We start from the raw sequence: 26,088 nt of genomic DNA, 5'->3' as shown, positions 1-26,088 counted from the left end.
CATACATTACGAAATCATCTGGCGACATACTTCATAATTCCGAACCTGGAGATGTGTGGCCAAATAGGCTACGCACACAAGTCCCTGCCGAATAGTTCGTCTTTTTTAGTTTTTTTTTTTAATTTTGGTTAGATTACGTAGTGCAACCGAGCACTGAATGCGCTCTATTTGACTGGCCTGCTATTATATACCAGCCCGAAAATATTCTCATCTAACGCAAGCACTGGCCCAATCGCAAAACCAATAACCTGCCGTCCAGGTCGGTTCCGCCATTACCTGTGCGACTCATACGTAAACCTAATCGATTTACAATTTACTATAACATTATAAACAACATTGCATATCTCACGAGCAGCTTTTTTCCTTTCGTGGAGGACCTTCGTCTACCATGAGATGACCTCCTGTGGCGAGACCGTGTACTCTTGCCGCTGGCTTCTTCCATGATCGCTTCTTCTTTTTCTTCTCCCTCGCTTCTTCTTCTCATCTACGTGCGTTTCTTTTTCCTCGTTTCTTAAGGTGCAGTGCCCCGATTAGGGAACCTATTTAACGCACGAACGAACGCGAACGAACAAAGGTAGCAGCAAAATGTTTATCCACTGCAAGCATTTAGGTGAAAAAAAAAAAATGAAAGAGATCTGAATCCACCCTAATTGTTCATGAAAACGCAAAATAAAAACAGTTTTATTAAAGTGTTTTGAGCTATGCAGAAACGGCTTGCATGACTACTTTTCTTTTTTTTCAAGTGCCGCAACTTGCATGAACCACACGATTACAGATTATTAATAGTGCTGTCACCGCGGCGTGCTTTTACACCTGCGTAGCAACCTTATATATATATATATATATATATATATATATATATATATAAACGTAAAGGGGGTGAACACGGTGGAAAAACAGTAAATTTTATTCCGATGTTTCGGCCAGGTGTCACCTCCTTTACGTTTATGCCCTACCGGACCGATTCGAGCTTCAACCCCCTCCCTATATATATATATATATATATATATATATATATATATATATATATATATATATATATATATATATATTGTAGTGAACTCTGCGAATATATTATGAAGACGAGGATGAACTAGGCGAGGATATCACAAAGACGAGGAGAAGAACGACGAAGTGCCGCTGCGCTGCTCGAGCTCGCTTGTGGAGGCCTAGACTGGCTGTGCTCTTGTGTGGTTTTCTGTGCAACTTGGAGAGGGCTATACAGTAAACACCCCCTTTCACTTGGTGGAGGTGCGGGGTAATTGTCCTTGTGGGTAATTTTGTTCAGGCGCCGGTAATCAACACAAAAGCGAACTGAGCCATCTTTCTTCTTTACTAGCACCACTGGTGAAGACCAGGGGCTTTGAGGTGAACGGATTACACCACGTTGTAGCATGTCCTCAACTTGCTCATTGATCACGCGACGCTCTGCTGCTGACGCACAATAGGGGCGCTGTCGAAAAGGCGTGTTAGAGCCGGTCTGAATGTGATGCACGACTGTGGAAGTGCGGCCGAGAGGTGTGTGGGCGGCGTCGAACGCGGAGCGAAACGTCTGTAAAAGGGCCACAAGCTGCGTCCGGTAGGTGGAAGGAAGGGCGTCATCGATGGCGGTTCGGAAGAAGTCTTCTGGCAACGAATCAGGCGTCGGATCGGACTGCAGAGCATCGATGTAGTCACCACGGTTGGTGTCGGAGGCATCCAGGTCAGAGAGAAGGTGGGCTGGTTCAATAGAACCGGGAGATTCCCCTCGTAGGGTTCCTGGCACCCCACCGGGATTGTCATCAAAATTTCGAACCGAGTACCACGGCCCCTACCGCATTGTCCGCCAAACCTCCCCTGTGAATTACATCGTGGAGCCACTCACTCCCTCTTCGGACATGCGTCATCGTGGCCGCGAAACTGTGCACGTGAGCCGCCTCAAAACATACTACGATCCGCTCCTCTTGCCCTCACCCTAAGTCGCCAGGATGGCTCCTCTTCGCTCCGGGGGAATATATATATATATAGCTTATACTTCACGTGTGTGTTACCAAGATAGCTCACCATTTTGTGAATAAACCAATGCGTCCATGCAAGTATTAGTTTCAACCAGTGTTCTTACAATATACAAATAATGTCTGGTGCTGGTGCGCTGGAACATTGCTTCAAAACACTTAAGCGAATAAATGAAACAGTTACCATGTAAGCCTCACCCTGAACAACCATGCTCTTTCCATATTCACCGTTTGTAAAGTAGTGGGCAGTTCCTTCAGTTTTTTATTATAATCGGTACTGGCCGTTCGTCAGGAAATATCTACATGCCACTCAGTTTTACCTACCCAGCCTGCAGAGTAGTTTCCAAACAGTCAGACCTCACAGAAATGCAAGCAGAACAACTCGCTCAGGTTCCCGCTCCCAATACATTTTTTCTGCTACCTTTCTTATATAACCCTCTCCAAACCATAACAACAAAAACTATAAACTCCGCTCTATACACTCTGTACAAGGCTACACCCTCAACCTCACTCCACAATCGTCTACGCAAGATCTCTGACAACGGTCTCTGATTATTTAACACTTCTAAAGCTACGTACAAATTGGTAGCTAACCAATAATACGATACTGTCCCACACCCCCAAAGAGTCATAGACATTCACTCATTCATGTCTTTTCCTTCCCGCGTCTCCCAAACTTGTCATCATCATCATCATCATCAGCCTGATTATACCCACTGCAGGGCGAAGGCCTCTCCCATATTTCTCCACTTAACCCGGTTCTGTGCTAGCTGCATCCACTTGACCCCTGCGAACTTCCTAATCTCATCCGCCCACCTAACCCCAAACTTGTATACCACCCCAATTCTACGAAACAACCAACATTTGTCACATGAGAAGAGCAACGGTGGCCTACAGAGACGTTTTCCGCACTATTGCCAGCAGATCTGTGAAAACAATCCTGACACCTCTGCAGCACTAGTGGCCCGGTTTCAGAATCCCTTCATACTCTCTAGCTGGAACTCCTAGGCATTACCTACGCTAGTTATTTCTTTCTTTTGTAGCGAAAGCTGCACTGCACTAGGTTTTCAAACCACCGGCGTGGCACCGTGCCACGTGACTGTTGCCTAGCAACTGTCATGAGGTATAGACCGAGATCTGGGCCAGGAGTTGAAGTAGGAAAGAAGAAGGAGAAAAAGAAAAAGAAGAACAAGAAGAGAAAGGAGAAGAAAAGGAAGAAAAATAAAAAAAAAATAAAAACAAAAAGTACAAGAAGAAGAAAAGAAGACATATAACTCGGTAGTTGGTAGAGGCGAATGACAAGAGCGAGTTGCTAGGACAAAAAGTTCGTTCGAACCTTGTGACGGTGGCACATTAAATCCAGGTGTCCGTAGAAAAATTCGCGGCAACACTCACACCTTTCGCTCTAACACTAGGTTCAAGCCATGCTTAAACCCGCACAATTTTTCCCTCCCCTTGGTCTCTGTCGGACACTCAAGAGGCCTTCGAAGCTTTCCATTGCTTAACATTTCCATTAGATCTCCCTGTGATCTTAGACAATGCATTCGTGTAATTGCAGTCACATTTTGTAACCCTTCGGTGGATATCTGGCCAGATGGGGATCAGTGGTAAATAGACACGTCAGCACACCCGCGAAATTTATCACCAGGATCCAGTGACCAAGGTGAAGACGTCAGTTGCGGCGTCATCAAAATCGCCGAGTATCGGGGGATTCTGTAGGCGGCTGCAAAGCTCAAGGAAAGTGGCCTCTTGTTCACTTCCCCACAGGAACGGCGTGTCATCTCGAGTGTGGTTAACGGTTTCGCGATCATGCGAGAAGTCTCGTACAAAGCGTTTGTAATATGAGCACAAACCTAAGAACCGTCAAACAGCTTTGTTGTCAGTCGGTCGTGGAAAACGAGAAACGGCAGCGGTCTTTCAGGGTCCGGGTATAGTCCGGGTGAACGCGCCTTTTGCCCTGACCACGTGACCAAGGAAGCGCAGTGACATTTCTCTGGTTTGTAAGGTTAGCGTCTCTGAAAGCTTTTAACACAAGGCGTAACCGTTCTAGCTGTTGGTCGAAGGCAGTCGAAAATATATCGACATCGTCCAGGTAAACCAGACACGACTGCCACTTCAAACCGGACAGAACGGTGTCCATCATGCTTTGGAACGAGGCCGGTGCCGAGCATATAGGCCGAATGGTATAGCACCTTAAACTCATACAAGCCATCAGGTGTTACGAAAGCCGTCTTCTCCCGGTCTCTCTCATCCACCCCTAATTGCCAGTACCCACTTTTTAGGTCTAGCGACGAGAATTATCGGGCATCTCGCAGTCGACCGAGTGCGTCGTCTATGCGGGGAAGTGGGTAAACGTTCTTTTTAGTGAAGATAAAGTTTTCTGTAATTGACACAGAACAGCAGTGTTGTCCCTCTTTCTGACGAGAACAACCGGCGAAGCCCACGGGCTTGTAGACGGCTGAATGACATCGTCGGCAAGCATTTCGGTGACCTGTCTCTTAATTGCTGCTCGTTGCGTCGGAGAAACACGGTATGGGCGTTGCAGTTCGGCCCACTTTGGAAGACGTGGCGAAGTAGTCTGCAAAATCTGCCAAGACAGACGAAAGCAGATCCTTCTGCGCCGGCGATAACTCGGTGTTCATTTCGACAGGTGGCAGAACGTGACACGGTCCAGTATCGTCTTGAACCGGGCTCCTTCCACGGCGCACAAATGTGGGCACTCCGCGACGTCTTGGAGGAAGATCACCATGCCTTTGACAAGGTGCTGAAATTCGTTTGCAAAGTTGGTGAGCAGAACGGTAACGCCAGTCTCTACTGATTCCAGCACAGGTGGAAAGGGAAATAAAGAGGGAAGGAGAAAGCGGCTAGTGGCCTGCTTCGCACATCGATTTACAAATTGGAGAAATTATTTTCCTCCATCGCGGGCTATAGAAGATACATGTTAATTATTATTAAAACTCGCTGCCAAATTGCCGAAACAACAAAGAAATGTTCTAACCAATGAGAGGATTAAAATATGACAGCCGGCTTCGTATTCATGCAAGGGGTCTCAGACCCCACGAGACTCCCCTGACTTTAAGCCCTGGACCGTAGTACAGCCAACCCGTAGGTGGACAAGACCTCGACCTGCCAACGATGCGACAGACCCCTTTCAAGTAGCAGCGGGATATGGCCCTCCGCCATGCCCTCAGTCATGAAACAGGTCATTATATGCACGCGCACGTACCAGGGCCCGTATTCCGAGTTTGCGTCGTTATCGAAAGTGTCGCTATCTCCCAGACCTCGAGTCAGCTGATTGGTGGAAACGCCGAAACATGATGTTGACACCTCTTCCGGTTCCGTAGTGGCAACACCGGATTCCGGCGTTTTGACCAATCAGATGACTCGAACACTTCGATAACGACGCAAACTCGAAATACGGGCCTAGGACACTGCACCGTGGTGACATCGTGACATCATTCTCCATGATACGCAGCTGCATGGCTACAAGGATCTCGGGTGTCGAAGCATGTCACCGCCTGTTTAGTCGAGAATGTGACTTGTGCCTCGTGTAGGTCGATCTCAGCACCATTTACCAGCGGAAAGTGGAGCCCCAGGATGAAATCTCTCGAACAGTTGCGCAAGACGAATTCACAGACGTAGGTGAAACCGCGGATGCCGATTCGGGCTGTGCACCTTCCGGCCGGGCTAATGAAGTGACCTCCAGCAGTGCGAATGATAGGGCCCAATCATGGCGTCCAAACTGCTCAATTCTTTGGCGAGGGCGTGGCTCATCACTGCAATTGTCTGCACCGGTGTCAAGTAAGGCGATCGTGTCAGTTCCGTCAATTGTCACACACAAATCAGAAGTAGTGCTGTCGTATGCTGTCGCTACCCTGCCCCTGTGATCGAGAAATCAGCGTATCGGTGTATCAGTGACAGAGGATCTTCAGTTTTCTCGACAGCAGCGGCCTTGCCTGCGGAGACCGCTGGAATTAATTTTCTTTTCCCGGCGTGGACTGGGAGAACGCGGGGAACGGTATATCGCAGCAGAGATGACGATCTAGAGTCATAGAGGCCGTTATCTCCCACGCCTCTGACGGGCCGTCAGATGAGCTTCAGTATGCAACATAAATGTAACATTCGTGAAAATGTAGAGCAACCTTGCATGAGCATGTAGACCCATCGCTCGCGATGGTGCACAGCTTGCACGCTTTGTAAAGACCACAATAAAGTGCAACTCCATCACAATTCCTACGCTCACCTCTGAACAAATATCAGAGGCTGGTCCAATAAAAGAATCGGTTCTCTGTGACATTATCACCTTCAAAGTAGTCGCCTTCAGCATTCACACACTTCTGTATTAGGTGCTGCCACTGCTGGTAACAGTTTTAGAACGAGGTTTTTGGAAGGCTCTTCAGGAGATTCCCAGTTTTTGCCTGAACCTCTTAAAGTGAGGTAAAATGGGTTCTCTTTAAGCAAGATTTAACTTTAAAATAAAAATAAAGTCGCATGGACCCAAATCAGGCAATTAAGGTGGGTGCTCCATCATAGTAATGTCTTTGCAGGTCAGAAACTGCTTGACCGAGGGGCCGTGTGAGCGGGTGCATTGTCCTCCATGCAACAGGCATCCATCACTGCCCAACTGTGACCTTTTTTTTCCCAATTTTTTCTCGAACTCTTTTTAATACTTGTATGTAATAGTGTTAACAGTCTGTCCACTGAAAACGCACTAAATCATTACAATTTCACTCTTTTTTCAAGCTACAGACTTACTCGTTTATTTCGTGTCACCCCTCACATATATCAATCTGCTGACGCTGACTTCCATTTCATAGCAGCATGCAGCAAGATTTTCAATTTGGCACAGTTAGATGCAGCTGCCCCACCACATCGACACTGGTCCCGACATTCCTATAGGGTATCATTTGTTTAAATGCATGCTGTATCTGCTTAATAGCTAAACTACACAATATTTGTCAGCTTTGACCCACCATTATAAAAGAACATTGAAAGCTGAACAGTCTTCCAATTTTATCAGCGGAGATGCAGACCTCGTGAACTAGGCTTATTGCTTGCTATCTACGCAGTGTCTTCTTCATGGGAAGTTATTTTATGAAAACAGCAAAAGAAAAAGTTGTTCTGAAATCATGAAAATTCTTTGCAAAATGTGCATCTGGAGAAAAAATAGGGAATATAAAAAGCTGTAATGACCTAGGTAGTGTAGTTGTTAAGAAAATGGACCTTCAGTATGGCTGGTAATGCGCGGGAAATATACACCTTTCCAATAAGTTGTCACTGGCTGTCGCCATATCGTTCACTCCTCCCCTCTGGTCTTCTGAAAAACCGGTTCAACTACAGCTACCATCGTTCTAGCAGCATGTGCAAAAAATTGTCCAGCAAACAATATGGCGACACCCAGTGACCACTCATTGGAAAGGTGTATAGGGCCCATGCCCTAAAATACAAATTTCTGGTCATGCGCACATGAAATCTCCCTCTTCCATGCATTTTATAGGTACAATTTAACTGTGCTAGTGCTCCATTTCTTGACAAGCAATAGATGGAAAGTTTATATTCAATGTGAGGTTGCTGATACTGTATTTGTTGATTCTATTTAATTTTTGCCACTCCTTTATCTCCAAAGTATTTTCAGCAACAGCAAAGGTCTAGAGAAGTCAAAGAACAAAATAAACAGTAAAATGAACCTGAAACAAAATCATTATGTAAATTCCCTCTGCCCCTTTCCAAAGATAGCAAAACATCATATCACCAGACATGCATGCAGTAATAAGTTAGACAGAAAAGTACGTAAACATTTTCGTGCTTCCATCGCGTCAGTCATGTGTACTCAGTAATGTTTTCTTAACAAAAAGCACCTATTTAATATTCCCTTCTAGCCCAAGCAAATCTTTCTAGAAATATAGATGCATACAAGGCAAAAAGGTAAAAATGGCAAAAATAAGTTACGAAAATATTATACGCAATAAGCTTAGCCACTGTATCAACTGAAAATTTCAATGTTTTGTGTGAACTCTGCTACGGTCAATGTTCGGATTTTCACAACTACATACTACCCTACACGTCAGATGCCTTCCATCTTAATATGGAAGAGAAAAACCCTATTAATGACAAGTTGAAAGATGGCACAACAAAAAGAAAACAGAAATCCTTTTAATTCACTTTCACGTGCTCCAGCCACCTGTACAAAATGTGATGTGATGACATATATTTATAAGTATGGCGTCTTTTTTCTTCTTTTGTTCCAAAACTATTAATCAGCAAAGATTTGGGTAGTACAACGCAGAGGCGTCCTTCTTCAAAGCAACCCCCCAGGAACACTTTTTCTTTCCCCCATTCCGCACACAAAATGAAAAACTGTCAGGTATGTATGGTCGCCGCAGCAGGAGCGAGGGGAAGGAATGTCCCTCGCCGTCGACTTGCAAGGATGCACAACAGCGCACAGTCGACATCGAAGACACAGTGAGTTTGCTGCCGCGACCAGCCTTCTATTCTCGATGGACCAACACAAATAACCCAAGACACCCCAGCACAAGGAACTGCAAAGAGAAAGATGGAGCCACAGTAAGCCCAGGCCACAACAGGGATTTTTTTACAACATGGAATTGCAAGAGTCATAAGCTAGGCAATTATTGTAGTGGCTTTTGCAGTAATCTAGGGTTCCTCCTCCAAAAGGATGAAAGCATCCTAAAGGGTGGTATGGTTACGTCTTCCTTGGAATGAGGTGCTGGCAGGTAAGACCTGGCAAAGTGCTGCCCTATTTTGTGAACACATTATAACATGCGCAGCACACGGGCGCCTTGCTTTTCGCCTCCAGCGAAAAATGGCCGCCGAGGCCGGGATTCGATCCCGCATCCTTGGGAACAGTAGTAGAGCGCCGTAACCACTGCACCACCCCGGCAGCGTAACGCTCTGGTGCTACCTCAGTATACGAGTTAAACAAAAATCAATATACATCAGTCTACAGTGAAAATGTGTCCTGTGATATCATTAAATCTCATGCTTTTCTTTAACCATCTATTTTCCATCTACCTCGGAACCAGCACCATCCCACAGCTAAGTGAGTGATTCCTTGACGTGAAATAACAAAGTCAAAGAGGGACAATTGCTGCAATTTGCATGGAATAGTGGACAATCACTTAAGTTTTTGATGTGGTAGACAGCAACTCTACTCACTACATTTTCTTAAATCTCAATTTGCACTTGTGCCTAGTTGTTCCAACATTTTCACTGTTTTAACGATGTTATTTTGCCAAGCACAGCTATAATTGCGACATGTGCATAAATTACTGGTAAATCTACTGTCAATGCATAAAACAAGGCCAAAGTGTACCCTGTCACTTTTGACGGCACAGGAATGCTAGATTTCATCACTGAAAAAGGTAATACTTCTGTGCAAAATGGATTTAAAAAGATATGAAAACAGTCTTCTACGCTGAAAACAGTCTGCCAAATTTTCACAAAATAACAATAAAAAGGAGTCATACCCTTAATCATAAAAAAATGGACATCTAAATAACGCCAAAGTCCAAGTCCACTATTCCTATTGTGGGAGTGCTTGCACAGCTACATAACCTAGCTACATAAGCTACATAGTATAGCTTACGTCCCCTTGAACAGTTTCTTCCATATTTCCCCTTCAAAAACCAGGGGGAGTGAAACTGAAGGATGTTTCTTTTTAAACATGGCACTGAGAACAACTTCAAGTGGCTTTAACAGAGGTCAACAAAGCAAACATCTGATTGGCATGACATGGCATGACACGGTATGATATGGTATGCTGTACTGTACTTGGGGTCAGACGTCTAAAAGCGCCGTGGGCTATAACAGGCACCGTAGCAAGAAGCTCGACTAATTTCGATCACACGGGGTTCTATCAACGTGCACTGACACCTTACAGTACACGGACACTTCACATCCATTAAAATATGGCTACTGTGGTTGGAATTGACCTCATGTCCTGAAGCTCAGCAGGTGAGCACACAAAAGAAAACATTTGCCACATGAAAATGTATACCATTCTGCCTTACACAAACTGATCACTCATAAAGCACACAGATTATACTACCAGGAAAATATAAAGGCTGCTAAAATGAAAATAGCAAAATTAAACGAGTTAAGCTGAGGGTGATCGAATATCAGTGAACTTAAATTTTTACTTCGATGGCACGAATACTTCGCCGTAGCTAACACACTCGTTGCCTCTGTATATTTCCTCACCAGCAGATAAACTTTTTTCCCTGCGTTTGCTTCACAGATATCCTGTCTGTGCTTCCTTTGTTGCTGACAGTGCATTTAATGGAAATACAACTTTAGTTGCGGCACACAGATCATTAATCAATTTCTGTGTCATGTAAAGCATAATGCTTCCAACACACTTCTACTGCCAACAGGAGGTGGCAATTCAAGCAGGATGTGTGTGCACCGTACACTTCCCCTTGGCCCCCAAATCTTGGCTCCAGCATAGTGGAAGTTTGCATCGCAAGCATACCGTTTGACAGAAAAAGCAGCACGAAAAGACGTGGACAAAGACGAGACGACAAGGACGGCCCCGCTTGAAGCAGTAGAGAGCTACACAACTCATTTTACCCTTGCAGGCTTGCTTTGCCTCCGGAAGTGTGTTGAGCTTTAGCTTATCATGATAATATACTGCCTTCATTGAAGGTTCGGCCATCAGGCTCCCCTCGCTCATGTGAAATGCCCATAATACACCTGCTGCGCGCAGGAGCTAACATAACACCTGTTAGAAAAAACTTTGCTAAAGTGGGCAGTGACATACTAGAATGTCCATGGCAGCATCGCAAAGGAAGCAGCTCCCCTCAAAGAAGCACAAGCATGGGCAAAAGGGCGAGCTGTGTGCAGTTTCAAACTCTGTGCTTTCTAATACGTTGGCAAGTGCTTCTTCCTTCTGTTCGCACCTCCTTTTATTTCCAATCAATTTTCGAGATAATTGGTCAATTCACTGATTTCAGCAAAATTTCTGCTCTTTGTGCCTATTATCTCTCCCTTTTTGCTATATTTCACATTTGTGCAACAGGGTATTGAATTTTGTCAAGCAAATCGAGGCTGAGCCGTTATTATGCAAGTGGAGTTCTTTAATACCTGACGTCATCTAGGCAATGTTATTTGTAAGCGAAACAAAGGGGCTGGAATAACAAGCCTCTGCAGCCCACTCAAACAGCTTCTTACCATAGTTCAAGCGCTTAGGTGCCTGGCAAAGTGGGACTCGATGATTTATAGACTGGAAAATGTCGAGGACTGCTTGGCCAATTTGTGACCACTATAACAAGCAAATATTCCATTATGCTGCATGACTACTGTTATCAGCCCAATACTTCTGTTACATGGGTATTTCTGAATCAACAGTCTGTCAACTCAACAGCAAAATAGTGCACTGCTACGTGGGCAGCTCCAATGGCCACTGAGTAAGCTGAGCAACGCAGAACTCCGATGGAGATCTCGAGCTTTTGAGTGGAGGTCGCATGCACCGTCAGATGCGGAGCACTCCAAGCTACGTGCTGCGTAATAAATCGAATTGGTATGACCACAATCACTACCAGAATGATAATTTCAGCAACTTCAAAATGTTTAATTTCCTTTCCAAAAATGAAAAAAGCTTGTCACAAGCTGCAGTTGTGCGTAGCCGCTATCACCAGAGTTAAATCTCAGCGCATCTTGCACAGCAAAGAAGGCCATAACTGCGCCCGGTGGCATTTAGAGTGATCAAACGGAACAAAGCTTCATGGCGCACCTAACCTTTTGCTCACAGGCCCTTGCTATGCTGCCCTTCTCTTGAAGCCCACTCTATTAGCCTAAGTTACATTACGTTACACTGCGTTAGTTGTGTTCACGAATAAGAAACTATCAACCAGAGAAGAAGCAATTAGTGCACTTGATGCAGTATCCACAAAGTGACTCAGTCCGACAGAATGAATGAATTTTTGTTGATAACTAAGCCACGTTTTAAGAGCTGTACTGCATTCTGCTGTAACAACCTGAACACTAATCGTATGGATAACCGCACCTAGCGCACAGCATAGTTAATCTCAATTGATGCGCAGCCCGTTATACATAGTACTGCCCGATGCTTTGCAACTTCCAGTGATTGCTGCCTTCTTTGATATGTTTTCCATACTGAGTCCCTCATTTCCCTGCCCTAGTTTGCCGAAAATACTGCATGAAAGGTCCACAATTAAAATAGCCAAGGTGGCTCGACTGCTGTTACATATGGCTGCTTAGTAGGAGACAGCGAGATCAAGCCTCAGTCACAAAGGAGACGATTGCAATGAGGCTTATACAGTGTGCACTTTCAGAGAGGTTTAGGAAGCTCCAGATGGTCAAAATTATATGGAAGTGCTCCACTATGACTTCATGGCATGGTAGGGTGCCCACCATGAGTGATACAGTGCACATTTTCTCTTCTCGTATAAAGTTTTCTTTTATGCTGACAACAAATTTTTGTCCCTCACTTAGACATTTCACTGGAAGAAAACAGAGAATAACTTCATGATGCATAATTGGTTAAGTAGTAATGGATGAACAGCAGTTACTCACCTTAAACTTTGGATAATCGTTCATTAATATTGTAACAATACCAACATATGGGACAAACCTGAAATGGAAAAAAAAAAACAGTGAGGTATAAAAAAAGTGGAGAACACAGAGCAGATCCTCTCAAAGCCAGAGCAGCAAATTTTCATTTCCTACGCAGCAAGTACCAGGTGCACTGAACAGGTAGCAACAAAGGGTGTAAAAGCGGCGAAGTATGATCAAATCTGCGTGCCACGGACTAAAGCCAAGACTGCCACCCCCTTCCTCATTTCTTAAATTTGAGCCACATTCTATTAGGACAGCAACCAGTATGAATGTGAAAAATGCGTTGAAAATGCCAGCCTATGCTGAGTAAGCAAGCCACACACTGGCTTCAATACATGCAAAAAATGTGACACTGTGCTCAGCTACAGACTTTCTTTATCATTTTTCTGCGTTCATACAACCAGCCCCTTTCGTGCTGTTCATGCAGAAAGCACACGCAGTTGAGGTTTCGGATCATTACGTAGGACTCGAATGCAGACTGCTGAAGTGCCACAAGCCCCTCGAGCAAGTTTGTGGCACCTGCATTGTCCTTGTAACTAGATCCCCTCTTCGCAAACACTTGCTCTCTTCGAGACGTGCCATAGAGCCAATGTGCAGAGTAACAATCAATCAGACTGTCTTCAATAATAGCAATACGCGAGCGTCATTGCTTGTTTGATTTGTAGTGTTTAGGGTCCCAAAGTGACATCAGCTATGGGGGTTGCCTTAGTACAGACCTCTAGAATTTCGACTACTTGAGCTCCTTCCACCTGGTGAGTGGAAGGAAACTGATATTTAAAAAGGAATTACTGTCTGTGCACGCATGCAGCGCAATAAGCTATGGCGGTGGCGGCATATGGACATAGTACTCCCTTTTCACTAGCGGTGGTTCAAGTCGCGCTCGACAAGGACGTCTTTTTCTCTCTCGATATTGTTGCCAGGACAATGATACAAAGCTTTAGCAGGCTTTCCTCCGGCGCCTATGAAAAGAATTGGCTCTAGCATTTAAAACTGGGGACAATGGCTCCACGGAAGCTTCCTGGCACTGGCCATATACTCGGGATTGGCAGTCCAGTGCCCTAAGCACTGAGCCACAATGGTGGGGTGAGCATCCAAAATGTTGAAAAAGAAAGAACATTCATTCATGCTGGAAGCGTGATACGCTTATGCCATCTAAGCAGCCTTCCACACTTGCAACTCCAGAAAAAGTTGCGGAAGTTCAGTGACTGCAAGCAGTCATGCTTCAAGCTACGGGTCTGTTATAGCACACAATGTAGACAAGGTGTGAGAGGGAGAAACTTCAAGCTCAAGTGAAACAATCAGAAGTCGGTGAACCAAGCGTCAGCTGATGACATTTTCATGGGCAGGGCGCAGTTCCCGAGCTGTTTTCTTTATTTTTTCCTGGTGCCTCAGAGTGTTAAGTTGAGGGGGAGAGGAGGAGCACAGTGCCATTTTTAATCAATATTTCCAGTGTTAATGAACCCAGCTCAAAAAACCTTGCGATGGAGTGATTCATGAAGAAATACATATATCTCGTCTGCTTTCTGTCCTTTTTCTCATATAGCACTGTCTCTTTCTGTCCTTTTTCTCAAAATGAAAATGTTAAGACTCCCAGCAAATCCTAAACTAGCATATCTCGTTATCTGTACCAGAGGGGCCCTTAATTTTTATTGGCACGTAGCTAATGCACACAGCGTGCAATGTTGGGACCAGAATTTTTAATTAAGGTTGTAAAATCTTTAAAATGCGTTACCAATTGTTTGCACAATAGGCAAGTATTCGTACCTTGAGTTTCAATGTGTCTCAAACATAATTTATTATGATAAAATTAAAGGACTATTTCCAACATTGCATTCCTTTTCCTTCCTGAAATCTAATCATATGCAATGTGTGACCATTTACAGTGAGATTCTTTTTCTAATGTTTCTGGTAATCATAGGATGCTAATTAAATGCATCTTCAAAACTAAGCCTACCATATCATAAAATCAGCACAAACATTAGCCGTGGTTCAGCTTGTAGTTAAATCTGGAGTTATGCGAGAGCTATTTGCATGGCTACGCTTAGGTTCAGCTTGAGAGTAAAGGCATGGCTTTTGCACACAGTAGTTTACTCTATGGCTTCAGTTTTATTTGTGCCATAGGGGGCACTTTTGACCCCTAAAGTGCGATGAGGAAAAAGCCTTTATAGTGCGGTAGTTCGAAGCCCTCCACTACGGCACCTCTTTCTATCTGTTTTCACTCCCACCTTCGCAATGACGCGATAGCGTAAGCTACCAGCCAACATATGAAACTCCGCTTTAACCGAGCCGTATGAATGTGCCTGCATGGGCTAGGGATAATGTGAATGCAAGGATTTTGGCAGGTTGATTGTGGTATCACCCTCCCATATGAAAGGAGACTAGAGTTGGCAGCGCCTGCCAAAAGTAATGTCAGGAAGCCCTACATTAGGGCTCAGCCATGTCAGCCACCATCTACCGCCTCCCAAGACTACTACTACTCAACAGCTCAAGGTCAATGCCACCACGACCAAGGTGCAATCACGGCAAAAGTGCAATCATGGCGAAGAGGCTGGCTTAGTGTAGCTCTCACTACAAAAACCAGTCAAGGGTGTGCATCTTGGTTAAATTTGGTAATGAAGAAAAAATATTCCTCTAGAAGCAGTTTCCCCACTTAAAGCCTTTAAATTTTCACAAAGAAAGCATACTGCCTCAGAATAAGGGCTTTTAGTTGAAATTAGCTGGAAAACGAGTTTGATGGTAAAGCTGACTCATGAAGTTGGCATGTGCCTTTGGAACAAAGCCTGAAATATTTGTTAGATGTTAGATAAGCTGCCAAGGCTGCTGCATCTACTCGCAAATGCATCTGTTGCTCAAACTGCCTAGACAGCTCAGAATGAGAACCAGTTCTCAAACAGCATAAGCAAATTGCACACAATAGCAGGGGACAGTGCAGTGGCCACAAGCCTCCCCTATCTTTGCTAACAAGGTGTTCAACCATAAGTGAGGCCATCATAATTGTATGTGTCGTTGCATGAAGGCCACTTACCCTCTCGCCCGCCCGACAATATCTTTTTTGTCGAGCCACATCTGGCCAGGGGCATAGAGGCCTCGGTCGTCCACCGAGTTGTTGTCCCCCTTGGTGAGAATCTTCACCGACCCATCAGATCTACAGGAAAAGTGGAAAAAGTGGTTACAGGCCACCTCTCGATGTAAACAGACACACAATGACCTTCTTTGCCTCTAGCATCGGTACACTGAATTAGACGTTATAGATCTCTACAGGGACGATACAACATTTTTTTTTTCATATCAAATCAGTTTATTCAAAAATAAACACAGTACGTGCCCACGGGATGAGGCAAAAGAAAAAAATGATAGTAGCGTACTTCATAACGAGGCCTCAACTGGGAAGTTCCGGATACTATTACAACACTTTGGGCATTTTATTGCGAGCCCATTATAAAACCAGAAAGACTGAAAATACTTTGCATTATAGGTGACCAATGCACTCAATTCTCATTTCGCATAAGGCAATTACCTATATAGTGCTGAAGCCTCTGAGTGCAAGGATCAATCAAGGTAGGCAGCTGAGTTATATTCCAAGGCATATGAGGAAAAACAGCCACAATGTATTGAATGCCTTTCAATGTGAATATACAATAAAAAGTCCTACCGCTATGCGGTTCTGTGGCTCAGCTAGCTGGAAGCAACAGCGTTACACGGTTCGCTCTACATAATAATTTTCTACTACCTAAGGTCAGTACTAACTACGGGAAACAAGGCCTTCAATTTTCGTCGATATCATTCTGGAATTCTTTGAATTTCGACATTAGGCAAACTAATACACTTTCTTTGTTCAAGTTGAAATTAAAAAATTTTCTTCTTAATTCGTGATTTCTTTATTTACCTTTTGTGTCGCGGAATTCATAAGCGTTTTTGTACTTTTTTCTGTATCCTGTTTTTGTATCTAAATCTGTTGCCAATGCACTCTTTACTATGTATTTCGTTATTTATTTTCAGTGTTGCTTCATAAATTTTCTTACAATATTATTATTCTTTATGTTGCCTATCAAAATCTATTACCATGCGAGGTCCCACCTGCGGTCTTGTACCATGGGACCTCTCGCTGTATATTATTGTATCTTGTTTTTTGATGCAAAAATAAACTTTCAACTTCAACAGCAAAGCCAGGTTTAGTTTTGCTGAATCCACTGCAAAAAAAATGCCAAACATCACTAGTAAATGTTGCATAGAGAAACATGCATCCCTGGCAAGAAAGCTTGCTAGCTTAGTGTTATCGTTCCTGTGTACACCAAAACAAAACCTTCCCACCATGTGTTCAATGGTTTTGGGACCAGCTTGCACAGAATACATGGTCCCATTTTATGTCAAATTTCAAGTGCGGTCCTTTATTCATCCTCAGTAGCAAATGCTAAGGCTGAAGTAGTTTTGCAACCAACAGCTGATGAGAATGGCCAATTGCTCTGGTTCAAGAAATAAGACACTTGTGAGCGAGAGTCACTAGCCCACCCTTTCTCATTTCAAGCCCCATTTTTCATTATCAGTGACAAAGCTGCTAATGATTTCAGCCACTTGGTAGGCTACGTACTGTCTGCTGCTTTTTGGTGCGCTGACTCTTCACGAAATGAAACAAACTGGACACTGACAAGACGAAACGCGAACTGACAACTGTTTATTCGTAAAAGCTATTCACATATTAATACGAAGAATGACATGCTACAAGGCTAGAAGGATGCGCAAAAAAACCAACAGAAGCGAAGGATGATAACCAAAGATGAAAATCAAAATATCAAAAACAAGAAAACCAATGACAACTACTGATAGGGAAAGCCCATGCCCCTAAGAACTAAAGCACCAGCCAATCATGGAAAACAAATACTGCGGTCCTGTTTTTTCTTGTTTTCTTTTTTTTTTTCGTAGGTAGTTATGATTTTCCATGATTTCCTGGTGCTAAATTTAGTTCCTGGGAGCACGGACTTGCCCAATCAGTAGTTAGTTGTTACTGGTTTCGATTGTTTTTGATATTTTGATTTTCATCTCTGGTTATTATCCTTCGCTTCAGTTGGTTTTTTACACCTCCTTCTAGTCTCGTGGCATGAGTCATTTGTTGTATAAATGTGAAAAAAACTTTGCTGGAATAAACAGTTTTCAGCTTGCGCTTTGTCTTGTCCGTGTCCAGTTTGTACTATTTCATGAAGAGCCAGTGCGCCAAAAAGTAGCCTGTACAATCAACTATGCCCAGTTCTCGCTCTCTTACCTACTGTCCAATTTAAGCCCCAACTATATCAAACAAACTTGTCCGCTGAACTCGCACTGAAGTTCAGACAGACAGCTTAAGCAATGGCAGAAAAAGAAAACCTTGAGGATTAGGCAGGAAGGATGCAAGAAGAAGGATGCAAGGATCCAGTCATTTGAGCATCCAGTTCATATACAGGAGGTGCAGAAAAAATCCTAACCCCCATGATAACAAGGTTACCAATTCTTTATGAAAAAGTTAGATACTTGCAGTGCTTATCATACAATACTTTAGAAAGTAGGCATGCTGCGCAATCCTTCGCGGCCCATACTGCAGTGAGTGCCTACAATACACTGCACCACTGAGTGTGCAAAGCAGCAGCCACTCCTGCTCTCTCAGGTAAGTTGTGGGCAGGGATAATTTCCAACTGATTATAAACTTCTCCTTCGAGACACAAAGCTTCTGGCAATTACCCTACAAAGCACTCATTCACCATAATATGCTCTGTTAAGCAATGCCTGAGTAGCATATTTCTCGAGAGTTTCATCCATACCACAGTTCATCTAACATTATTGTGTAATTATTAGTACATGGTTGAAAGAAAAGGTTCTGCCATGCAAACAAGTACGACAAAAACCAGGGAAGAAAGGCAGGTCAACATCAAGACATCCTACTTACTTTTCGTGCAGCTTGAGCACCCTATGAACGATGGGGATGTCACGGCCTTCAACCTTGAAAACCACAATGTCCCCAACCCGGATTGGGTCCTCCTTGTAGTTGGTGAGGAAGAGCAGGTCTCCGCGATGGAATGCTGGTTCCATGGAACCACTGGTGGCAAGAAGAGATGGGCTACACCATCAGCGAAATTCCATGGCAAGAAGCATGCACAAGCCTCATTTTGTTCAAACTAAATGACCTCTTCTAAGCAATCCAATATCAGCAAGAAGACAAAGTCAGCTTTCAAGTGCTATTGGACATCTGATGTCCCAAACTGGACATCAAAAAGGACACCACAAAAACTAAAAGTATGATCACAGAATCAGCAGTTGTCCCCAAGTGAATAACTTGCCAGCAGTCCGCTCAAATCTAAAGAACCATTCTAGGGAGAATTCAAACAGCTGTGACTTTTGTGCAACCTCTCTTGAAAGTATGAAGGCCCTTACCTATCTAGTTTAGGCTGCTGCTAGAATCAGGTATGCTCCCTCAGTATTCACAGGCTTCCACGAGCTAGAAGAGCCCAACTTATAGAGCTTCACAGAGCTAACAGCATCACTCACTGCACCTGCACTGCGCGGCCTGATATAAAGTTGTAAAGTGGCCTAAAATATTTGGACAAAGGTTGTGAATTCAAATTACTTTTGTCAGAAGCGGGTGGTCTGTTATGCTCAGAACGCGGTGGCTTAGCTTTCCAAGTAACTCAAGCAGCGGCGGTGCTGTGAACGGAGAAACTCGTAGTAATTTTTGCACGGTCAATGTTGCAGCATTTACCTGAGAACGACGACAATGGGGCTGCCGCTGCCGGTGACGACCATCAGCCCTTTCCATATCATCAGCGCAGACGACACGATCATACCAAAGTTTAATACTTGGTATAAAAGCTGTATAATGGGGAAAAGGCCAACCGACAAAGAAATGTTAACAATACGTGCTAGCACGTGGATTAAAATATATGGCGCAATGTAAAGAATCACAAGTCCACAGAAAAACGAAAGCACGGACGTTCACGTAGCAATCCGGAAAATAACCAAGGGATAATAGAGACGGCAAAGCAAACCGCAGCAAAGAGAAGGAAAAAAAGAACACTCTGGGCAATGCTCACGTGTTAAAATTACAAATACCGTGCTCAATTAATGCCCAAGGCGCCTGCTGGCAATTTGGTGCGGCCGAGTGCGCAAAATTTGTAATAAAGATAGATAAACTACTTCGTAAGTACAAACGCTAGAGGTGGACGACGAGACAACGCCATGCAGCTTCGTTCGCAAGACCAATGGCTTTTTTTTTTAATAATTAAAGGCATTTCGTGCACCAAACATCTGGCGACGGCCGGTTTCTCCGGTAAGGATACGTCGACTAAAGTAACACTCAGAGCTGCCTTTCAAGTCAAAGAGAGCAAAGCCCACACTTATTAACTAGTAGAAAATACACGAGAAGCGTACGAACAGGCGTAAATTCTACCTGCAGAGGTGCTGATTTTGGAAATCACAAACGCGGCAAGCACAGATATCGCCAGCATGGGATGAAGCGTACGCGGTACGCTAGCTTACCTGCCGCTTATTCATGCGTTTCAGGTCATCTAGCATGCCAAGCATGTTTGCCTAATGGATTTTGGGTCCTTCAGACCCGAAAAAGCAGCGAAAACTGTGTAGATGCACTTCCAGCCGCAGCAGTACTCCGAGCGTCACCGCCGCCACATACACCTAACCGGTACACGTCAGTTGAAAGGGGCCCGGCGATTGTAAAGCGAAAAAAACAACAAACTTTTCTTCTGCTAGCGCCACCTTCCGAAACTTGAAAAAAATAATGTTCACGTTGCTAGACTGGTAGACCGCAAAGCGCCGTCTATGCAAGTATATTTAAAAACGTTAGCACGTTGATCTATGCCGTACCTATCTATCTATATAAGCAGTGATTTTTCTGCACACGTACACACTCGCCTATTTTTCTAAAACAACCCTTTAATTTGCAGTGAATATTTTTTGCTTAATCCAGTTTTGCAAATACAAGAACCAACGAACCCACTGTTGAAAACGTAGACAACGTAGACGCAGTAGACGTCGTTGGTAGGAGTTTCATATGCTTTTTCAAGTGCCGATGTGTTGTGCGATGTTACGATGTCATTGCCAACCTATTTGGTCAGTGAACGTTAAAAGCAGGAACGACGGTTTGGGTGGTTTGGTCGTTTGGAGCACGGTGGTTTGGAGCCAATGAATGGAGCTTGCTAGGAAGCCACGTGACCTTGCCTTTCTTTCCCGCAGCGCAGGATCTGAAAGTCGATGAGAAGACTGCGAGCACGTAGAAAGGAAAGAATTCATGCCTGCGGAGTTCAAGCACAGTGGCTGCTAGTTCGGGCGCGAAGATTTAGCGCGCTAAATGAAAATTTGTCTAACCGTGATTTTGTAGCAGTTCGCAGCAATTCTTTCCCATGACACAAACGTGCATCCTCAAATCTGTGACTTGTTCAAGCTCATTTGTATGTCTGCATCCGCATTGCTTTACCTGCACAAGCTACACTACTGCGGCTTTAAAAAATTGCCATTATAGAAACGTTTTTCTTCGCGTAGCCACGGTCGGTAGGCACGCGTTTGACCTTTAATGACCCCCAGATGGCTGTGACGTCATACCAGCTGCGACAGATTGAGTGGTCGGGTGGCGGCGCGGCGGTCGGTAGGCACGGCGCGCTGCAGCTGGAGCCACGCTGCTATCTGAGTGAAGGCGCTGCTGTCACCTCTTCTCTCGCATTTGAGAGAAGGAGGAGGAGGAAAACGATGGGTATATAAATGCTCGCGCTTGCTCAGCTGAGGCACTCGCTATGCATCCTTATATACGAAAAGAAAAGTCACGCCGTCTCGATGAAGCCAGGACGGCGGGCTACAGAGACAGATGATGAATGGGAACAGTGTCTCTCTCGACAGCACACTCAAGATGCAGCTAGACGAGCGCGTCACGCTTCTCTTGAATCGTCCTCAACCGGTGACGACTTCGAATGGAATGTAATGGATACTTTGTACAGTGAAGACTCTTTGTTGACGTGTTATTAGCCATGTTATTATTGCTTTCGCGACCTACCGGGCTTAACTAAAGCTAAGCCCCAACTAATTTTTTCGATCCGATCACAGTATGTCAGAAACAGTTTCAAAATATTCCCCTGTCCAGGGGTGCACAAAGTCTGCTCAGTCGCAGCAATGTGAAAGCATTTCTCTAACTATATCTACCGCTAAATTATTGCCACAACAAACAAAACCATCTGGGGATAGGGCCATTTCACCTAGGTAAATTATATGAAGGAGCGGCGCAGGCGTAACTTCAAGAAATGAGTATATATATGTTTGTGCATTGCACAGCGCGAAGGTGTTTGCAGCTGGAACTTAATGAAGCTAGGTGACGATGTTTACTGCCAATGCCTCCTCTATTTACAGGAGACACTGCTACTGCAACGTGCGAGAGTGTGTGTTGCAGTGTCACACAAGGTGTGACCAGCTGTAGTGATAGTATACATTGCTCTCAGCTATTGCTGAGCTGCACTATCTTCACAGAAAATACTACTAAAAAGGCGGCAAAGATAAACACCGTGTCAGCAGTGAAAGCCAGTCTGGTTGAAAGTCATTCTCCTCATAAATTTCCTTAAGTTGGAGCATCATTCGACTAAACCGAATTCTTGATGGCATAACAGTTTCAGCGTTCAATCCAACACGCGCATTTTCCATAAGCTATGGAGTCCAATAATGAGAATTATATGTCACAGGGTTCATAATAGGGTTTAGTAACTACAACATATTGCAGACTGTAAGAATTTAGCACAAACCCTGTTTCTTGCAGAACGTCAAAAAAATCTATTGAATCTTTGCAATTAATGGAACAATGTTCAACTGTTTCAGGCCCATCACACGGACGGCAGTTGACCAAAGATTCATTCATTCCAAAGATACAGAAATACTTTTTCTATGGAGCCATGTGTTACAGGAAGTGCTATGGTGTGTAATTTATAAATTGTGAATAGTTTGTATGCTCTCTTTGTACATAACCACAAATGCCATATATAGTATGAGAAAAATAATGTGGCAATAATATAGTGCTCTTGCACCTGGGCCAAGAAAGCTGCTCAGATGGTGACTTGGTTCCTGGCACTGATACGATTGTTTTATTTTCAAGTGTAAGTGCGAAGGGCATTTCCTGGTCATACGAAGCATGAGGCGAGAAATGCTTTCACGCCAATATATGTGTCCTTTGAAGTCTGATGTATTTGTCAGCTGTATGTGTTCCCACACACTATTGGCTGTATCGGAGAAGTGGTTTCCCAGGAATTATAATCAGAGGGAACGAGCGGGGGGATTAGGAGCAATGAAAAATTAATGGTTGTCATTTTTATTTTTTCATTAGTTTGGGACATGTTGCTTAGGGCTATAGTAAGTTTAAAATTAGCTTCAGCAACACCATTGCAATGAATTACTGCACTTAACTTACATATAAACAAAAGTCATGTTTACAAACAAACAGAACTAAAGAACAAGGGCTATATAATATATATTGAGAAACTATGTGACAGTTCAGACTACCTACTATATTAGTAAGACACAACTGAAAAAAAAAAAAAAAAAAAAACAGCAATTGGTAACTACAAGCCATGGCACGTGACTCAGCTAAACGAAATCCGTTTTTGATATTTGGCTATATACCAAACAAGCTAGGCATTAAAATGTTTGAGGATATAATTCGGTCTGATGGTTAGTTTCATAGTTAGGTAACCAGAAAAGCTGTAACAACGAACTGCTCTCTGTCACTGAGAAATTGTGTGTGGTGGTTTCTGCAGACTTGATCTGCATCAAACTATAGCAAAAAGCATTATACAAAAAAAGAAAATTAAAAATCTGTTGTGGCGGGCTGAAATACCCGCGCTAAACAGTCCACACCTGCAAGCTCCACTACAGTGGGAGGGAATTTAGATAGATGAATTTATTTCATGGGAAGGCAGAGAGATCTAGATGAATTTATTTCATGGAAAGGAAGAAAGATCAGCTGTAAAGTTGAACATCTGAACAGCTACTCTGCACTGAGGAAGGGGAGGAAAGACAGTCACCATGTGTGCAGAAGTATGAAAATATATATATATATATATATATATCTAGGCTTCAGAACTTGTTTCACAATTGTATGTTGAGTCCCACGTCACTCAAGAAGAGGCAAAAAGACTGAACTGCCTATACAGTTTTCGATTCCTGTGGCCAAGCACCCAGTAGCGAACCCTCAGAGACATGCCTGTTGTGCAAAAATTTCAAGGAAGCAGTTAGAGATATCCTTTTGCATGCATATAATGGGATCGCTAATAAAACGTGCTTCGCAGTTTCTGTAATACCACAAGTGGAACATTCCCAGGAGTCCGCCTGTCCAATTAAATATAAGTATGTGAGCATGAAAGCCATGTCTAAGTACAGCCAAGCACAAATATGGTGGGAGTACAAGTGCTGGTACAAATAACATTTTGTTCGTGCCCCTCTCCCTTGATTGCCGTGCTTTGTGCCCATCGCATTTCTCATTCACAATGCATGGAACCACTTTTGTCTCACCACAGCGCTTCTAATGATGGTAAAAAAATTTGAAGCAGTTTAACCACATTTGAACACAGTTATGACCGATTGCTCGTTTTCGCATTATTTAGTGTTTATTTTTGCATTCTACTCATCGAGACCTCTTAAATTATTAGACTTGATGTTTAGTGTAATGTTCTATTTTAGTCACAGTTAACTAATTAAACATTTTTACTTAGACCTGCAACTAGTGCACTTCATTTGTACTAGATATAAGCTGTCTAATGATAAATGATGACACAATAGCATAAATTTTAATTTTCACCCATAGTATACTAATTAATACAAATTATGACTGATAAGCAGACTAATGCAATTATACTTGACATAAGCTTTCCAACAGTATATTACTTGATGTTGTAGCATGTTTAATTTTGATTTTGACTAATTAACAGCACTCACTTATATCTGTTAATTAGAATGGTACATACTTAATGTAAGCTATTTAACAATATATGACAAATCTATAGTTGAACAGTTAATCACAAATATCTAATTAAGGGTAAGTAAGGCCAGCAATATGTCCATTATAATTGTGTTGGACAAGCTATCCAATATCTCTTCATGTGAATGGAGAAGTTGTTTTTGATCACAATTACCTAATTAACAGTAATTAAGGCATACACTCCAGTGCAATTACACTCAAGATAAGGTATCTAACAATATTACTTAATGTACCACAAAGTTTGCTTTTCCATAAGAATTAACCAATTACCTGTACTTAGGACATATAATCAGTAAAGCTACCAGTTAGTCATATTACAGTATATTCTGGGCACTACAGTCATGTGGTCATAAGCGGTCAGTAAGTGATGTGATCACACACCAGTTCACCACAGCACACTAATCTAAGCAAGACATGGCTGGGCAAGCTAATTAAGTCCCTTCTGGCATTGGCTGAGCTTGAAAGTTAAAATCAACTAAAGATGTCTTCTGGGTTTGCCCCTGGCGTAATAGAACTATCATCCCGAAATAATCCGCGCATCATTTCTCTCTTGCACACTCCGCTCTGTGAGGCTTCGTCCCAGCCTGTGCCTCTTTTAGGCCCAGTGGAATAGCACCGCGAAATCAAGCATCCGCGGCCCTGCCATGTGTTGCATGGTACTCGCAAGTGCCAAGGGTATCGTTGGCATGGCAGCCAAGAGTGCAATATTACATTTCCAACCCGGCCCAGAGCAGCTGGCAACCATCAACATCCAGAACTCTTCAATATTAACATTTGCAAAACATCCCATAGGACCCGTGTATCAAAAAATAGCGGCTTTGACTGGCCAAAATTCGGATGTTTATGGATAGTGGAGGTGCCTGGATCCAATAAAGTATGGAGGTGCCTGGATCCAATAAAGTAAACTGTGTCTACATTGAAAACTTTCAGACTGTTGACCAATGCACAACCATATGGCAAATAAAACAGGCCGAAGAGATGTCCTACCAAAAATTATCAGATGCAATAGCCTTAGAGATAATTAACAGAGGAAAGAGAAAAGAAATGAAGTGATTTTAGAAGGCAATGGCAAATAGCTTTTTTGGCTGCTTCTAGGTGGCAGCACCCATAAGCACACTAAAAATGCGTACTAAAACTAGTCGCTTTGTGAGAAGAGTTTCGCAGTTGGTTAAATCAAAAAGCACTGCTGTAGATATTTAATTTTACTACTAGCATTCCTAAATACAGGTTACGCTGTGCTGCCTGTTTTTTATCGTTTACCAAAGCGAACACATGCTCACCAATCTTCGCTTCGCTTATGTGACCAGATGAACATAGCATGGTCACTGTAAATGCCACAGTTAATTTTCTCTATCTAATAGATCAGTGATACAGTGACACGTTGCAGGAACAGGTCAAAAATCAGTTTCGGTAGACCAGAGTGGTGCCGACACTGTTCAGCCTCTCACACCCTGGCTCACTCATTTAGCTCTTTCAGGACCAAAAAAAAGAGCAGACGATTCTAGAGGCCTTTGA

At 43.4% G+C, this 26,088-nt stretch overlaps 1 protein-coding gene across 1 annotated transcript; it reads right to left on the bottom strand.

Annotated features, from left to right (window-relative positions):
* Window positions 1–8,129: 8,129 nt before the first annotated feature.
* Window positions 8,130–20,285, bottom strand: twr (signal peptidase complex catalytic subunit SEC11 homolog C twr). The gene is made up of 6 exons (XM_084606512.1): window positions 20,091–20,285; window positions 19,315–19,424; window positions 18,505–18,654; window positions 15,616–15,735; window positions 12,549–12,606; window positions 8,130–8,533 (listed from the first exon to the last, which is right to left on the bottom strand). Exons 1-6 carry the CDS (start codon window positions 20,133–20,135, stop codon window positions 8,483–8,485), a joined length of 534 nt encoding a protein of 177 aa, XP_084462638.1. The 5' UTR covers window positions 20,136–20,285; the 3' UTR covers window positions 8,130–8,482.
* Window positions 20,286–26,088: the final 5,803 nt, after the last annotated feature.

This window comes from Amblyomma maculatum, chromosome 6 (assembly GCF_055883805.1).
Source record: "Amblyomma maculatum isolate TAMU_Amacu chromosome 6, ASM5588380v1, whole genome shotgun sequence".
In the NCBI taxonomy this organism is placed as follows: Eukaryota; Metazoa; Arthropoda; class Arachnida; order Ixodida; family Ixodidae; genus Amblyomma; species Amblyomma maculatum.
Note: the sequence above shows the minus strand (reverse complement) of the source record. Positions and strands in the feature narration are given on the sequence as shown.

Excerpts from the sequence above, each read along its gene's own strand:
- twr (XM_084606512.1), bottom strand. The coding sequence starts at position 20,135 with ATGCTTGGCATGCTAGATGACCTGAAACGCATGAATAAGCGGCAG. Across the intron at positions 19,425-20,090 it reads AACGCATGAATAAGCGGCAG|CTTTTATACCAAGTATTAAA; the intron begins GTAAGCTAGCGT and ends CCCATTATACAG. Across the intron at positions 18,655-19,314 it reads CCCATTGTCGTCGTTCTCAG|TGGTTCCATGGAACCAGCAT; the intron begins GTAAATGCTGCA and ends TCTTGCCACCAG.